Source organism: Physella acuta, unplaced genomic scaffold (assembly GCF_028476545.2).
Source record: "Physella acuta isolate Inbredline_101_S28 unplaced genomic scaffold, ASM2847654v3 ptg000124l, whole genome shotgun sequence".
Taxonomy (NCBI): Eukaryota; Metazoa; Mollusca; class Gastropoda; family Physidae; genus Physella; species Physella acuta.
In genome coordinates, this window is record NW_026731643.1 from 312,205 (window position 1) to 330,421 (window position 18,217).

Consider the following 18,217-nt stretch of genomic DNA (forward strand, 5'->3'; position numbering starts at 1 on the left):
TACCATGGCCAGCCACTCGTTACACGTTACGTCACATAATGGAAGAGAGTGTATTCCTACACAAATATTGTATATGACTATGTATTCCTACACAAATATTGTATATGACTATGTATTCCTACACAAATATTGTATATGACTATGTATTCCTACACAAATATTGCATCCAACTTCCAGCCTGCAGATCAGCTCGTGTCTTTGGTAAACATAGCTCCAAGCTTTCTGTTGTTTTCTTTAATGATCTATTTGTGTAATATAGTTGCAATCCCATTGCATGCGCTATTTGATGGCAAGAGTATTTGGATTTGAATAATGTCGATATGCTCTGCTTGATTTGAAAGGTAGAGCGTTGGTGTGTGTTTTAGTATTTAATTCCAACTTGACGGTAAATACAAAAAGCTGATAGAATATGGGACCACTTTGTCGGGTTATAGCGCGTACGATTGCTTACTATAAGATGATGAGTTCCGATCACAGAGGAGATGAGGCTCGTTAGCAAAGGACAGCAACCTATCTAGGAGAGAAAACCTTAAAATCGAACAAAATCTGCAGAAGAATATAATTTCTATACAAATTCCATCAATCCCGCCCCCCTCCACCTGAAGATATGCCTGGAAGAATCTCTGCACACACACACGCATATATATATATATATATATATATATATATATATATATATATATATATATATATATATATATATATATATATATATATATATATATATATATATATATATATATATATATATATATATATATATATATGTTTATATATATATATATATGTTTATATATATATATATAATAATATATTTATATATATATATATGACAACGTAAGTCTATGGGCTGAAACCTAACTCTAGAACTATGTACTGCACCCAACGCAACCTCCAACCTAAATCTCTTAGTATACTCTAGACATCTTCACTGCATTTTTATAAAAAATAAAAAAAATACTTATTTCAAATAACGTTTTCAGCAAAGCAAACAATATTACATATAAAACCGTGTAAGGCCTAACACAGTAACTGGCAACACATATGGATTGAGTGACTTTAAAAATTGTGTAAGTTTAAGTTTGTAGCTTACGGCTGTGTAAATATAAATCGTCAGCTAGCCCTGGTTCAATGGCACGAGGCGTAACGTATGGATGGGGTGACATTAAAAATTGTGTAAGTTTGTAGTTTACGGCTGTGTAAATATACATCGTCAGCTGCCTGTGCTTCAAGTGTTTCCCTGTTTAGACTTGTATAGATGAAAGTGTGTGCATGAATGTCTAGCCAAAGGGAGATAAATGAGGCTAAAATAAAACTTACTCGAAAGGAGTTATTTTATAGATTGGTATTTAAGTCATCGTTTGTTATAGCGTCTAATTTAAATTAGTTTTGTATTTTTTTCTGGTTTCGTTATTTTTAAATTATTAATTAAATGTCTTAAATTAAACATAACTCTGGTTCTACACTAATCTTCACTTGATTAAGTCCCTTTATTATCAAATGACTCCAGTTTTTGCTGACGTTGTGAAGGTTCTTATGGTATCACTTCTTGTTCGTGAATTTTCGTTAGAAAAGGTTTCAAGTTCGTAAATATCTGCTACAACAGTATTTTTTGTGTATGTAAAAGTCAAGTTCCCTTTCAAACCTAACGATCTATAGGGCAAATGAAGTAGAGTTCACTTGTAACTGTGACCTCGGCATATGAAGAGATAGTGAGGCCAGCACTTTGCCCAACTGCCTTTACTCTCCCTAACGTAAGTTAGGTACCCATCAGAGTTGGGGGGACTCAGGGACGGTCTACTGACTTGAACTCGGATTCGAACTCGTAACTTACGGGTTAGCAGACCAGCTCTCTACCGTTAGACCACTCCGTCCCCGTGTTTATTGTGTGTGAGCCTCCGTTAAAAAAGTTAACTTGTTATGAACCCTCCGTTACTAAAGTTTTGTTATTGGCGATTATCCTTCATATTGTTATCCTTTACATGGTTCAAGTAAAACGCCCATATGTTACAATAACTTTCCTCTACATTTGGTCATTGTAGCTAAGATTATCGACCATTTTGTTATGATCACATTATTTGAAACTATTTCACATTCTTTCAGTGCTACAGTACTGGTATAACACATTTCTCAATACTTTTCATCACATTTTAAAATCCAGAAATCACATGCAAAATTTATTTGTCTTGTAGGTTTTTAAACACAATAAAGAGGCAATAAAGGTTGTCCTTCTTGTATAGACGTTGTAGACGGTGTAGGTTAAGCCTTTGATCAAACAACTGTTAACCGACAATGAAAAGAATTCACAAGTTTATTTCAGAAGGTCACAGGTAACTGACAGTAAAAGATCGGGCGGCACGTAGTGAATAAACCACATGAAGTGGTTAAAGAGAGTTATTTACCAGCATAAGATGATGTGCTTTTCACCTTAGTGTCGCATTCAATAATGGTTTGAAGGACGATATTTGAGGTGAAGTAGGCCACAGCTAAAAAAAAAGTTGAATTTTTTCAATTTTGGAATTTTTATTTTATTTTAATTAATTATTTATCCAATTAATAAAAACAACGTTTATGTAACAATAAGCGCACACAAACACAGAAATATACAGATATGTACATACATACGAGGTAATTTGTGAATAACTTTGACATATGTATCTTTTTAGACCGTATCATAGGGTGCTGAAAAAAAAATATATAGGAAAAAAAAGTGTTTTAAAAAATCTTAATGCTGTTTTGTAAACAATGAACTAAATTTTCCATTAAGTAAAAATGTACTTACCCTTGCCAATGTTATTTAACTTCCCACCTCTTAGGAGTGGTCGGGCGGAAAAGCACATGGTTGCTAACCGGGAAGTCCCGAGTTCGATGCGCTTTCATACAATGTTATATTACTCTTTGGGGCCATATAAATGGCACATGCCATACACTATTCTAAATCTAATCAGACCTGACAAATGACTCTGATAATGAGCAGTGACTGAGTCTCTAAGCCTCTAGGGGCTTCACATGATTACCTATAATCTATAATAATAGTTTCGCTGTCTGTCTGACAAGAACGCTCTGTCTGACAAGAACGCTCTAGAGAAAACACAAGCAATTTAAAAACATGCACAGTAATTCGAAAAACGAAATATGACGTCGACACATTTAGCGTAGAGTAGAACATAATCTCAAACCAGAGAGTGCACACAGTAATGTAATGACGTCATTGATTATCGCGTAAACATTGAATAAAAAGGAAATGTTGTCTAATCTAAATGGTTTGCGTGAAGAGTTTCTTGCATACAATTCTTCGGGTAGGGGCGAAGCCCCACCCCCCCTCCGCGTAAGAACGTCTGAGCCCCCCCCCCCCTCCCCAACTCAAAAGAAATTTCCTCATCGATACTCTATAATAAAATTACCGCCTAATTAATGTGTCTAATCTAAAAAGTGATTTTCTTGCAATTTCTTTAATGAAATTCTTCGGGTAGTGGCTAAGCGCGACACCAGTGTTTCTTTCAGACTTTTTCCTCCCCGGAGAGGGGTGGGGGTAATTGAAATTTTCGGGGGCGGGGGTAGAATTTTCGGGAAGGGGGGCGGACACTGGAAAAAGTATATAATTATATTTCGTTGAATGGGACGGTAGACATGATTTTTTTGGAAGTGGGGGGTGGGGGGTGGGGGGGTGGGGGGTGGGGGGGTGGGGGTGGGGGGGGGGGGTGGGGGGATTGGTTTCCTCATCGATACTCTATAATAAAATTACCGCCTAATTAATGTGTCTAATCTAAAAAGTAGTTTTCTCGCAATTTCTTTAATGCAATTCTTCGCGTAGTGGCTAAGCGCGACACCAGTGTTTCTTTCAGACTTTTTCCTCCCCGGGGAGGGGTGGGGGTGGGGGGTGGTGTGTGTGGGGGGTGGGTTGGTTTTAGTTTAGAGAAAAGAGACAGCACTATCAACCTAGCGCCCGGTGTATCCTTCCTCAACGGGCCATTTTTCTCGTAATATAAGGTTGATGATAGACTATATACAATTACACCTTGTCAGAAAAGAGATATGGTATAAACTGGTTCCCAAACTTTTTCGAGTGCTGTCCCCTTTTTATAAAAGTGACCCGCGACCGACATACTTTAGCAAGTGAATATTTAGATTTGGTTTAGTCTACAAGTTGGCTACCTTCAAAACACCGTCAGTATCCCATAACTTGGGAACCTCTGGTCTAAAACATTACATTAGCCAATGCCCCCCGGCTTCACAAAGTCAACAGAATGAAGGACTCGCACTTGATAGAGCTACTTTAGAAAGTGTCGTATAAAGCAAACACGTTTTTTGTCTCGCTCTGTTTGGTTTATGTAGTCTACCTAACAGTCACGTGGGTCGCTAGTGTTCAGCGATTGTCCAATGGGTGTGAGGCTATTTAAACATTTTTTAAAACGGGGTTAACATCGCTGTATAAGTAGACTGTAGCTTATATTTGGACTGGAGGTTTGATGAATATTAAAGAGAAATTTAAAGAAGTGAGTATATCCTTATAAAGTTTATAATTATGTTCGTTTATATATACTCTAGTAATTTGTTTGAGAATTAATCATCTTAGCACTACAGCAGTGGTTCTTAACACACCAGACTCACAATATTCAGGATGATATTTTGTCAGTGCGGATGATATAACTATTAAAGTAGGGTTCGATGAATGTGCAAATAAAAATGTTGTGGTTCGGTGTTACGAACCACTGGTTTAGGGTATTATTTTCCCTGTAGTTTAGTTTATGTTGATAATGTTGCTAATCGTTTTGAAACCAAACGATTTTTTTTTCTATATTATGTTGTTGTATGGCGTTAATATTGGCATTAGGTTTCTAGATGGTTTGTTTCAACTATCTTATGGTGTTGCTCATATAGGCATATGAAACTTTATTTTTCACGCAGGGAGATAATACAGTAGAGTAGAACTGCTATGTGAAATGTAGATGTGCACACTGTATTTTAAAACGCATTTGGAATTTCTAAAACACAAATTATTTTATGTTTTAACATGCAATCCTAATCAGTGAACTTCCACGAAGCTAATACGGAAAAAATATTTAAAAATCTGTCATAGATATTTTGGATAAATAATAAATTGATACTACTAAATATTAATTAAATATTTTCAATTATAATTAAGTTTAGTTATTATGTACCTCAGGTCTGTTAAAAGTTTATAAACAATAAAAATATGTAATTTTGGATCCCAGAATATGGGGAAAAAAATAATAGTGCTCCTGTATACAAATTTGATTCAAACTTTAAACATTAAAAGAATTTTTTTTATTTAAAAAAAAATTAAAAAAAATTAAAAAAATAGTTATCCACTATTCTGACGCTGTAAATTACATGTCTGAGGCAAAAAAAAAAAAGAAAAAAAAATAGTTATCCACTATTCACTATATAATAAACAACTAAACATTAATGGTTGTAAATGTTATTAAAATTTGAATCATCGATAATTAACCACAATTATCGAGCATTACAAAGAGCATGAAGACGATCAATGCACGTTTATCTATTTTTTATCTGCAGATAATTAAGAATATATGTTTTTTTTTTATATAACATTCCGATTTGTAAATGCAGGATGGGTGGGGGGGGGGAGGGGGATTCGCTTAATCTGAAATTATAGTGACAGTTGTAGCTAGTGGGCGGGGGGGGGGGGATGTTGAAATCGGTTTTGGACGACTCACATATCATTCTCACCTATGCGAACGGTTTTTATTTAACTCTCCAGAGACCGTCGAATACAAACTATTCAAACAGCATGATTTTAATGTTGGCCGTGACCTTCGGCCTCGTCCGTTGGGGTCAAGGTCAGACCAACACTACAGACGTGGAGGACTTCCTGGACTGGTACAATGACGAGGCTCAGAGGGTGCTGTTTGCTGACGTGTCGTCGGAGTGGGAATACGACACCAACATTACAGATTATAATGAGAAGTTGATGGTAAGTGGAACTAAGGCACCAACATCACAGATTACAATGAGAAGTTGATGGTAAGTCGAAAAACGTCACCAGCATCACAGATTATAAAAGTTGATGGTAAGTGGAACTACGACACCAACAAAAAAAGTTGATGCTGAAATTAACATGACAGGGCCTAGATCATAGGTTATTAACAAAAGTTGATTGTAAGCTAACTTTAAAACATATTATAATTCATTATACAAAACGGTTACAAATCGATATATATATATATATATATATATATATATATATATATATATATATATATATATATATATATATATATATATATATATATATATATATGTGTGTGTGTGTGTGTGTTAGCAGTACGTAATTTCTATTAACAATCTCCATCTCAGGTGAACCAGAAAGTGAAAACCTCCAACTTCCAACAAGACGCCTACAACAATGCCTCACAGTTTAACCAGACCCTCATGAATGACATACAGAAACGTAAGTTCCATAAGATTATGGACATCGGTACCTCGGCACAGACAAACCAGACGAAACTGGTTAGGGTGAGTGGAATTTAGGTCAAGTTATCTGTACTTATTCTGTAAAAAATGACTGGTTCATATGATGGAATTTCGATTATCATCGAACATCAATTTGTATGCTTAAAGTTTGAGAACTTCTGTCAATGTTTGATAGATTTTGAATAAAAGGAAGTGGTATTCCATCTATTTCCGGTTTCATAAAAAAGCGATAACTGAATTATCGTCTAAGTTGGCATATATGTCATATATATGTTTTAGATTGTATACGCAGGTTTGAGGGATTTCCGATAACCGGAAAACATGACTTCCGTTTCAGCAAGGTAGACACAAATTCAAATAAAAGTATTAGATCCTATAATTTGATTTCTATTAATTTCCGTTATGTAGACTGGTATTTTACTAGTTTTGAGTGTTTTTTTTAAAATGCCCAAATGTTTGACAACGTTTTAGTTAGAGTGACGACATTTCGTGTTTGAGTTGTTATGCGTAGGTTTGTATAAACATTTGAACAGAGTTTCTTTCAGGCATCCTTTCGAAGAAAGTCTACCGCCTCACTTTTATCAGTGTCCGCCCCCCCCCCCCCGGAAAATGTTGTCGCCCCCCCCCCCTCTTTGAAAATATCAAGTGCCCCTCTGGAGAAAAAAGTCTGGAAGAAACACTGCATTTGAGCGATTTCCGTTAACCGCAAGTGGTATTGAACTCTAGTTTTGACTTCTCCAAATTAAAAAAAAACAACGTTAAGAATTTATAATATATTTGCATGAAGCTGCAGAAAACGTATTTTCTCGAAACATGAGTGGTATTGTCACAAACTCACTTACTATTTCTATCTATTGGTACAGCTGTAAAAGAATACACAAGGAAGTTTAGGGGAGCTCACTCAAACTTTATAAATAGTGTGCTTTTTTTATTTCAGCTTCAAAAAGTGTTGGGCAGTATGTCGTCTATCTATAGCACCGCCACCGTCTGTATGGAACCCTCCAAGTGTGTTCACCTTGATCCAGGTAAGGGCGGGGTTTATGTCCACCTTATACCAACAGGTGTGTTCACCTTGATCCAGGTATGGGCGGGGTTTATGTCCATCTTATACCAACTAGTGAAGAGCCTAAAAGTACTTATGTGAAGCTTTTGTGTAAAATCAATTCAAGCCCTGTTTGTTCATGCAGTAGTTTTAAACAAACTGTTCTGCAGATATTGATGTTATAGTCAATTTTTCCCCCTTCTTTAAAACAATCTTGAAATAAAACGCAACGTGTAGCCTATTTTAAAGCTAGAAATCTTCTATCTTTAATTAATTTGTTTTGTGTCTTAATTATGTTCAACGTTAAGGTCTTTAAATGCTATATGTTGTGGTTCTGAAAGTCAATATTCATGTTATAACGCCGAATTTAAAAAATATTTTTAATCACAAAACATTTGATAACACTCTGTCTAATGAAAAAAAAAGAACGCGTGTTGGAAACCGGAAGTCTTTTCGTGTTATACCTAGAGCTGGCTACAACAAAAACAACAAAACTCAAGTAAAATCCTAGAAACACTTTTTGAACATAAACAATATTAGAATAGGTGTTTCAGGTTGCTCGTTATTAAAAATCAAAACCAGAGGCGTAGCGACCCTTCCCGGCGCCCGGGGACAAACTTTCGATTTGCACCCCCCCTCGAACTTTTCATTTGCACCCCCCCCCCCCTCAAACTTTCGATTTGCAACCCCCCTCGAACTTTTTATTTGCACCTCCCCCCCCCCCCCTCAAACTTTCAATTTGGTCGGCGCCCGGGGACATATGTCGTCCCCTCCCCTCGCTACGCCTCTGATCAAAACACATAAAGTTGTTGCCAAGTTATTAGAACTGAATTGTAATATTTTAATTATATTAATAAATGAATAACTGAATAATAAAAAAAAAACTTAGAGGTAAATTACTGAACTACATTTTTGTTAAATTTGAGTTATTCATGTTTTCGAAGTTTCCAGTTATTTTATTACTTTGTCTGCTACAGAACTCACGGAAATATTGGCCAAGTCAAGAAACTACACAGAACTTTTGAAAGCTTGGCAGGGTTGGAGAGATGCTTCTGGTGCTAAGATGAAAGATTTATATTCTGAATATGTTGCCCTTAGCAATGAGGCCGTAAGAATTCTGGGTACGATTAAAAAAAAAAATATATATATATATATATATATATATATATATATATATATATATATATATATATATATATATATATATAATGAATAATGAAAATCAGTGGTTTTTTAAAACTACAATATTTCACAAGAAAAAAAGGTATCGTGTTAAACTGTGTTTATAGAAAAAAAAAAAACATTACGTTTTACCGTATAGCAAATTCTAATCATATTTTAATTATATTTTTGTTTCCTAGGTCACGCAGACTACGGCGCCTACTGGAGGTCCTATTATGACGACGATAACTTCAAGGAGGAGGTTCGCGCCTTGTACGAGCAGGTCCGACCTTTGTATGAACATCTCCATGCATATGCCAGACGTAAGCTGAAGGTGATCTACGGGAAAGACAAGTTTCCTGACTCTGGTCATATCCCAGCTCATCTGTTAGGTAAGGGCCGGTATCTCCAATGTAAGGGTTATAAGGGAGAGAACATACAAACACATCTGTAAGGTAAGGGACAGTTACTCTCATGTAAGGAAGAGTACGGGAGATGAGTCGTAAAACTAGATTGACAGGACAAGCCACCTATTAAAAGGATAGCACATCGCAGTATATCTAAGAGCTGAGGACCAGTAAATCTAGTTTTTCCCACGTTTTCTTTAATTTGCTTTCGCGTCTGTTTATTTGTTTATTTGTTTGTTTGTTTTTCCAATAAAATCTTGCGATCGAAATTTCGGGCACTTCCCAGTTAGCTAGCGCGCTGAAATTTTCAGGGAAGCTTTGTTTCCGATGACAATACAATATTCAATTATTATTATTACTAAATTGATCCATGGAAAAATTGTATTGATCATTTTAGACCCCTATTGATTTGTACAAAAAGGGACATAACCTAGTAATTGTAATTTGATAAAACAAGGTTCGGTACTTTCCCTCTTCTCGCTTACTGAAGGAGCGAGCACGCGATTGGCTGAGTAGTGGTCACGCGGTGTTTGTGTACAAACCTATGCAAATCTGACTGATCAGGAAGTAGAATGTTGATGGTCGAATGGTTTGCACGCGAGGGGAAAATGGTGAAAGAAACGGCAACACAGAAGAAACGTCGATTAAAAAAAGGCGCGTGTTTTTTTACGAGTTGTCTTCGTTTACCCAAAAAAAAAAAGTGAATGCGAGAAGATAAAATCGAAAGCAAGATTTGAATGCAAACAAACAGACAAAGACTAAAAAGTAGAAAATAATTATCATTAAAAAAGTTTTAAAAAACCCACGTTTTATGATTGAACTAAAAAGTAGAAAATAAATGCTATACATCACAATAATGCAAGCGATCACTCCACTATAAGCGATCGCAAACTGCGTGCGCATTATGACAAAACATGAAAAACGTGGGGCGCCGTGATTTTCTTACAGTTTTTAATACTGTTGACTCTCTACAAGCTCCCTAATAAAACTCAATATTATTATCTAATCAATAGTAATATAACTTTTACATCTTATATTAACAATGACCGATAAAAAACTTTTACTTCGGCGCATAACCAGTTGACACGTAACGCTTAATTGTGTTGGAGGCGTGGTCGAGTCGGCAAAAAAGCTCATGGTTGATAAATTTGAACAAAGTCTCGAGTTCAAACCCACTGGCAGATAAATCTCGATCCCCTTCAACACTAATAATTAAGAACGAAGAAGAAAAGAAGAAGAAACACGTAGTTACTGCACATTTATAGTAAATATAGTCATAGTATCCAAAAGTGCAGAAAACTAAATATGAAAAAACAGGAATTTTGTGATTTATTTGAAACATTGTATGTTTAGTAGTTTTTCTCTCTCGTAAGGTAACATGTGGGCTCAACAATGGAACAATCTCTATGAAGTTTTCGCACCTTTTAGCAAAAAACCCACTATGGATGTTTCAGCTGAAATGGTCAAACAGGTAATGGTTTTTGTTACTTACATAATATGTAAGTTTTAATAATTGCAAATTGTTATTTACATATTTAAACATTACTCTATGCATCCTAACGCTAGTAAATTTTAACCTTGTTAAAGTCTGAGATTTCCAAAAATATTTAGTTATATGTTGTATCATTATGTAGAAGTTAAATTTTGACGATCAAGTAATGTTTATTTAATGTTTTGTGTGCCAATCTGTAGAACTACACAGCCATGAAGATCAAGTAATGTTTACTTAATGCTTTATGTTCCAATCTGTAGAACTTTAATGTTTTGTGCACCAATCTGTAGAACTTTAATGTTTTGTGTACCAATCTGTAGAACTTTAATGTTTTGTGTACCAATCTGTAGAACTTTAATGTTTTGTGTACCAATCTGTAGAACTTTAATGTTTTGTGTACCAATCTGTAGAACTTTAATGTTTTGTGTGACAATCTGTAGAACTTTAATGTTTTGTGTACCAATCTGTAGAACTTTAATGTTTTGTGTACCAATCTGTAGAACTTTAATGTTTTGTGTACCAATCTTTAGAACTTTAATGCTTTGTGTGCCAATCTGGAGAACTTTAATGTTTTGTGTGCCAATCTGTAGAACTTTAATGTTTTGTGTACCAATCTGTAGAACTTTAATGTTTTGTGTACCAATCTGTAGAACTTTAATGTTTTGTGTGCCAATCTGTAGAACTTTAATGTTTTGTGTACCAATCTTTAGAACTTTAATGCTTTGTGTGCCAATCTGTAGAACTTTAATGTTTTGTGTGCCAATCCGTAGAACTTTAATGTTTTGTGTACCAATCTGTAGAACTTTAATGTTTTGTGTACCAATCTGTAGAACTACACAGCCATGAAGATTTTCCAGACTGCCGATGATTTCTTCAGATCGCTGGGGATGATTCCAATGCCGGAGGAGTTCTGGAACAAATCCATGATGGAAAGACCTAAAGATGGACGAGACGTCGTGTGCCACGCCTCTGCCTGGGATTTTTATAACGCCAAAGATTTTCGGTGAGTTTTATTTACTAATTTATTGATCGTCGTTCTTAATAATAATGATATAGGAGGAATTCAAACAAAAAGATCAACTTCAAACTACACGGTAAGAACAACACATAATCTTCAAACTCAGAACAGGCCGCAACAGACAGAAACAGTACATGCATAAAAACTAAAAGTTGGGTCTGTGGAAACTTGCCCATGTGGCCCCGGAGAATACAGAGCACATCCTTCAGGACTGCCCCTTGTACAACCAGGCGCGATCCAAACACTGGCCCCTATACACCCCACTCAAAGAAAAACTATATGGGGCACCCGCTGATCTGGAGACCACAGTCCAGCTCATTCACGAAGCTGGACTTGTTGTTTAAATCCTCCATCATAAACTTAATTAAGAACGCAGAAGAAGAAGAACTACACGGCGTTCTCCAAATATGCGGGTTCCTAAGATATTGTTTTCTGAGCAGGTAGTATCGGGGTCAGGTTCTAGACCGCAAGTGGACGATTATATCTTTGAGACAATCGTCAACTGTTTGCAGCTTAATAAATTAAATTTCCAACAGATTAAGTCAGGGACGTTCTTGTGTTAAATAGAGCGATATTCACTGAAACGTTTTTTTTTTTGACTTATGTTTCTTCAAACATAGCTGTATCAAAGATAAATAAAAGGAAGGAAGCTGATCATTTTATTTTTTGTATAGACGAAGCCAATGTGAAGCCAATGTATAATTCGCAATATGATTTATAAACTTTAATTTGTCCGGATGGTAATCCATAAATTCCAGTTTTAAAATTACAAATTCTGACAAGCTATGTTATTATTGAATGCTAAATAATAAATGCAATCAATATACAACAATGATAGAACATTGCAAACTATGTATTTCGGTGATTAGAATTGTGTAATGTTATAGGTGACCACCTTATGCGGAAAATGTTTTTTGTCTAGCATCAAACAGTGCACTGAGATAAACGCCGAATATCTGTCAACCACACACCACGAGATGGGACACATTCAATATTTCCTGCAGTACAAGAATCAGCCTGTCATGTTCAGGGATGGTGCCAACCCAGGTTAGTGCGTCATTCTCACTTCACTTCTAAAACATCCAGATCTAATTGTTTGGTGTTGTGTTTTGGCTAAATTGGATCAATTGTATTTAATATTTCAATCATGTAAGTGAAACAAAATAGTAATTACATTCTGCTCACTTTTACTTTAACTAATGGCAATGTGTTATTAATAAAAATAATTTAATAATTTAAAGTTTTGTTTTCGATATATCATATAGGAGTTGCACAAATTAAAAATTAATAAATAATTTGAAACGAGCTATTCATCAATTAAAATATTTTTAACCTATCTTTTATTTAACTAAAACTTTTACATCCAAAATATAAAAAGTAAATATATTTTCTGTTTTATGACGTTTTTCTTTGTATAACTCATAAAACGTTTTGTTGACTAAAGTACGTTTAAGAATCAAATGATAAGGTATTAGTAATCATGTTAACAATTAGGGCATCCTCCGTTTCTACATGTGACTGACTGTCTGAATAGTTTTATTTTAAACGTTTTATAAAAGAAACATCATACATTATTTTTAAAAGTTATGTACATGAAACTTTTTTTTGTTACCAACGATTCAATTTTAATCTAGCCACATGAAATAAAATAAAAACTAACTGTATTTAACTGCAGGATTTCACGAAGCAATAGGCGACACAATATCGTTGTCTGTGAAAACCCAGGAACACATGAAGTCAATCAACTTGATCAAGGACGTGGGACACGACAATGGTAGGTACAGGCAGCAAGGTATTCTAAAACCAGAGTACATAAGTCGTTAGTCGGGGAATATCGCAACTGCGATTTACCAGTTATTAAGTATAGAACTAGTAACTTTTAAATAAAAATTCATAACAAATTGATAAAATAAAGAAATAAAGAGATAAAAAAAATCTTATTCTAGAGTCCGACATCAACTTCTTGATGAACATGGCCTTGGAGAAGATCGCATTTCTCCCGTTTGGTTACCTCATTGACCAGTGGAGGTGGGAGGTCTTTAGTGGGGAGACAACTAAAGACAACTACAACAGCAGGTGGTGGGAATACAGGTAAGGTTTACACAGGTAGGGGGAGTACATGTAATCCGTACACAGGTAGAGGGAATACAGGTAAGGTTTACACAGGTAGTGGAATACAAGAAATGTCTACAAACGTAGAGGGAATACAGGTATTTTTTTTAAAAAGTAGTGTAAATACAGGTAATTTTTTAAAAAGTAGTGTAAATACAGGTAATAGTTGCAAATGTTGTGGGTGTACATGTAATGGTTATAATAGTTGTGCGGATACAGGTAATTTTAAAACATGTGTAAGATAATTGTTTTTTTCTAAAAATGGTGGTAAGGAAGCTAACATGTCAGCAACACCTCAATAAATAACACTTGTAAATGGATTTTGTATATATATATATATATATATATATATATATATATATATATATATATATATATATATATATATATATATATATATATATATATATATATATCCAGGTGCCGATACCAAGGTGTGTCTCCACCTGTTCCAAGAAACAGCTCACACTTTGACCCTGGTGCCAAATTCCACGTCCCTAACAATTCACCCTATATGAGGTAGGTTTGTTAAGACTAATTATCTATGTATCCACCTATCTATCCATCATACATATTATACACATATATATGCATTATATATATATATATATATATATATATATATATATATATATATATATATATATATATATATATATATATATATATATATATATATATATATATATTGTGCTCATTATTTGTTGTTGGGTGACCGTGTTAAAAACGACGTTAATTTAATGATGCTGAGCTCGTTTGCCCTCCTATTGCTACACACTGCAGTCATGCTGTCACATCTATTCCCCAGCTATTTCGTCAGTTTTATCATCCAGTTCCAGTTCCAACAAGCTCTCTGTAACATATCTGGCTACACAGGTCCTCTACACAGGTGTGATATCTACAACAACACACAAGCAGGTGCCAAACTAAGGTAACGAGTGTGCTGGTATCATAAATTATGAAATATATGACGCTATATAGCTTACATGTTTTTAAGGTTAGGGTTAGTAGCAACTGTTTAACCTTGTAATTAATTAAATATGCATTATATGATATACATTTTTAAAATAGTAAAAAAAGGGAAGATAAATTATTTTCTTTAATTAAATATATAAATTAATAAAATATAAAACTGCAAAAAATGTACTTTAAATTTTTTATAGTGTAAAATTACATGGCTCAAAAGAAAAGCGCAGGAAGTAAACGTACTAAAATATTTTGATAGTGGGACAAAGTTAGTATTTTATATAGGAAAAATGTATCAATCATTATAAAAAAATAATTAAGCATCAAATCAAGTCACATTGCATTGTCATCGGGTCTTGACCTACGTACCTAATATTAAAGGAATTAATGTTTTAAAATGTAGAAATTATGCTTGCCAATTTCGATACATGTTGAAGACAATGCACGACAAACAGAGATCGCAAATTTAAATAAAAACTAATCAGAAAAGCTACATATTTTACTTAATGTAATGTAAACAATTTTAAATTCCAGCGAAATGTTGAGACTTGGGTCATCGAAGCCTTGGCCAGAAGCCATGTACGTCCTCACTGGCCAGTACAAAATGGACGCTAAGCCTCTGATCGACTACTTCAAGCCGTTACTGGATTATCTGGTCAAAGAAAATGGCAACGACTACGGCTGGAACCCACAGTGTCCAAGTTTTGATTCAACGCCGCCCAAACCTGCGTGCCAGAACAATCACCAAATAAGCAGCCATGTTTTTAATTATTGTTTCCACTTTTTCGGTTATTTTATTTCCATAATTTTTGTTTGGCTGCTCTAGATGATACTATATTTTTTTTCTCAAATCAGTGTATGAGTAAATTGTGGAAAAATGTAACGTGTGTTTATCTATATTATACTTAATGTAGAAAGATCTTAACTTTTGAAAACTTTTTGCTATTTTGAAAATACGAAAAGTTAAAAGTGACAGCGACCACTGCTAACTTTATAAAAATAAACTTTTTTAATAGTTTTAATTTCTTTACAGTTAAGTTATACGTTTACAAGCTACACATGTATCGATCAATTATATACACTTTCTTTAAAATCATAAGTCTGGCTATGCAATTTTATATTTTTGTAATCAAAAATAAATTACTTTTATAGGTTTAAATATTTTTTTATTTTTTAATGTTTTTTTTTTTCAAAAATACAAAAATACATTTTATTATAAAAGGACATTCATGACATCAAACAAAGATTTTTGACAAACTACTAAAGTGAGTATTTTATATATTGTATTGGAATAGTTTGTCTATTGTAACTTTAATTATCTTTATGCTAATTTCAGCAAAAATTAAAAACAAAAAGAAATGTATAGATTTATATAATACTAGCTATTTTATGCAAATGTTTTTGATCCACTACTATTAATAGAAACACATTTCTACACAAGATACCCCACTTGTTAATTGGTAAACTCATACATTATACACTATATTTCAATGGAAATATCCTACGTGCATGTAGAATTTTATACTTGTTTTTGTGTCTTGTTTATACTTGTGTTTTTTCTTTATAATATTTGGCTTTTACATAAATATAATTTGTAAATAGGTTTTTAAGTTGTTTTTGTTTGATTTAGTTACTTTCTAGGTAGTGTTTCATTCAGGGTTATTTTCACTGGTGGTCGAGGGTGCACTTGATATTTTCGGGGGGGGGGCGACACTGGCAAAATTATTCTTTCTTTATAGATTCCATTTCGTTCGAATAATGTCAAAATATTATCTGATTACTGGAATCTCAGAAAAAAAACTGCTATTGATGGGAAAGAGGGTGGGGTGGGGAGAGGGGGGGGGGGCGCATAAGATGGAGAACACCTTAATACTGAGGTTGTAAAAAGAGTCTAAATTTCTTGTAATGTTTTTTTAAAAAAATTTTGGAGTAAAGAGAGAAAAGATACATTACATAAATAAATGTTCACTTCACATTTAGAAGCCATTTGAAATGTTTTACTGCCTGAATATATATATATATATATATATATATATATATATATATATATATATATATATATATATATATATATATATATATATTATTTTGACTTTTAAAATTAACTACACCATTTTAATTAGCATACATACTTTAATACTTAACACAAAATATACTCAATCAAATGCTATAGGTCTACTTCGTGATTATAGATTATATTTTCGGTTGATTAACTAGTTTCAGGAATACACCGAATCTTTACAAAACAGTCTAGAAAAATTGTGTTACTTCAGAATGTGAGTGTATGAGTGATCAATCTATCAGCTTACAATAATGGTGCTTTAATACAAACTTAATTTTAAAAATGTATAGACCTACTGATCCGGTTATTTTCACACCTACATTTTTAGAAGGTAATAAGTAACCTATGTTTTGAATGTATTCATTTGAAGTGAAGGTGTGTTAGCAAAGGAGTAGCGAGGGGGGGGGGGGGAGGGTGCGGACCGCACCGGGTGTCACCATTTAGGGGGGTGACACCAAGGCAATAAATAGCAAAATATATACAGAAAAATTTGAGGGGGGGATGCAAATGAAAATTCGAGAAGGGGGGGGGGTGCAAATCAAAAATTTGAAAGTTTGTCCCCGGGAAGGGTCGCTACGCCTCTGGGGAGGGGGGGTGACACTATTAAGTGCCGCACCGGGTGATACCCGACCTCGCTACGCTACTGTGTGTTAGCATTATTGGGTTTTTTTCTTCTCAACAACAGTAAAAATAATTTTTCTAACGTTTTTTTTTCTTCTTAAATGAATGTTGAATGTCCGAACCATAAGCTTTTTCCTTTTAAATTTACAAATGCGAAAGAATTAGACTTGTTTTCCAACATGAAAATATATGATTGTCCTTAGTTTAACATCAACTGTATTTATGTACACGCTGTAGCTACAGCTGTTCCCTTAGTAAACACATACATGCGGGTATTAACACGGACAACAGCTACTACAAGTTTATCAATCCAAAAAGAAAAGAGATCTTTCAATAAAACTATAGCTGGTAGAGGGACTCATTCATGTGGGCTGACATATATTATTTGCAAATACTCTTTGTTGTTCTTTCCTACTTCTCTTAAGTTGCACTCTGTGCATACAATGTTTGTTTCCGCGGATTTATAAATTAAGTAAGGATCAAACCGAAAACACATACTATTATGATTGAGGTTTAGCGGCCAAAAGTAGGAAACGGGTCTAGATTATAGATATCAGATCTACCTTTGGTCAGTACAACCTGTGTTTCAGAATATTTTGTTCCTGGGAAGGGGACACAGAATTATTTGGCAGGCTAAATTTTCTGGGGTGGTGGGCGGACACTGGTAAAAGTATCAATTTTTAATATAAATCCTATTTCCTATTTTGAAAAGATCGTTTTTAATAACATTTTTTTTTCAAGTTTAATTCTAAGTTTATATGGTGTTTTTGGTTTTTTGTTTCGGTTTAGAGAAAAAGACAACACTAACAGCCTACCTCCCGTTGTATGTCCCCTTCAACGGGCCATTTATGTAGTGTTTAATAATTTTTATATTACC

General features: G+C 34.2%; 1 protein-coding gene across 2 annotated transcripts; it reads left to right on the forward strand.

Moving 5' to 3' along the window:
* Window positions 1-4,397: 4,397 nt before the first annotated feature.
* Window positions 4,398-16,226, forward strand: LOC131934957 (angiotensin-converting enzyme). 2 transcript variants are annotated; one of them, XM_059291229.1, is made up of 14 exons: window positions 4,398-4,496; window positions 5,747-5,959; window positions 6,343-6,501; window positions 7,397-7,484; window positions 8,479-8,622; window positions 8,863-9,054; window positions 10,443-10,540; window positions 11,392-11,564; window positions 12,502-12,626; window positions 13,255-13,353; window positions 13,526-13,670; window positions 14,112-14,210; window positions 14,500-14,622; window positions 15,192-16,226. In XM_059291229.1, exons 1-14 carry the CDS (start codon window positions 4,470-4,472, stop codon window positions 15,481-15,483), a joined length of 1,977 nt encoding a protein of 658 aa, XP_059147212.1. In that variant the 5' UTR covers window positions 4,398-4,469; the 3' UTR covers window positions 15,484-16,226. The 2 variants fall into 2 exon arrangements, with proteins under 2 accessions (XP_059147212.1, XP_059147213.1); XM_059291230.1 differs by lacking the exons at window positions 4,398-4,496; window positions 5,747-5,959 and adding an exon at window positions 5,977-6,009.
* The last annotated feature ends 1,991 nt before the right edge of the window (window positions 16,227-18,217 follow it).

Excerpts from the sequence above, each read along its gene's own strand:
- LOC131934957 (XM_059291229.1), top strand. The coding sequence starts at position 4,470 with ATGAATATTAAAGAGAAATTTAAAGAA. Across the intron at positions 7,485-8,478 it reads GTGTGTTCACCTTGATCCAG|AACTCACGGAAATATTGGCC; the intron begins GTAAGGGCGGGG and ends TGTCTGCTACAG. Across the intron at positions 8,623-8,862 it reads TGAGGCCGTAAGAATTCTGG|GTCACGCAGACTACGGCGCC; the intron begins GTACGATTAAAA and ends TTTGTTTCCTAG.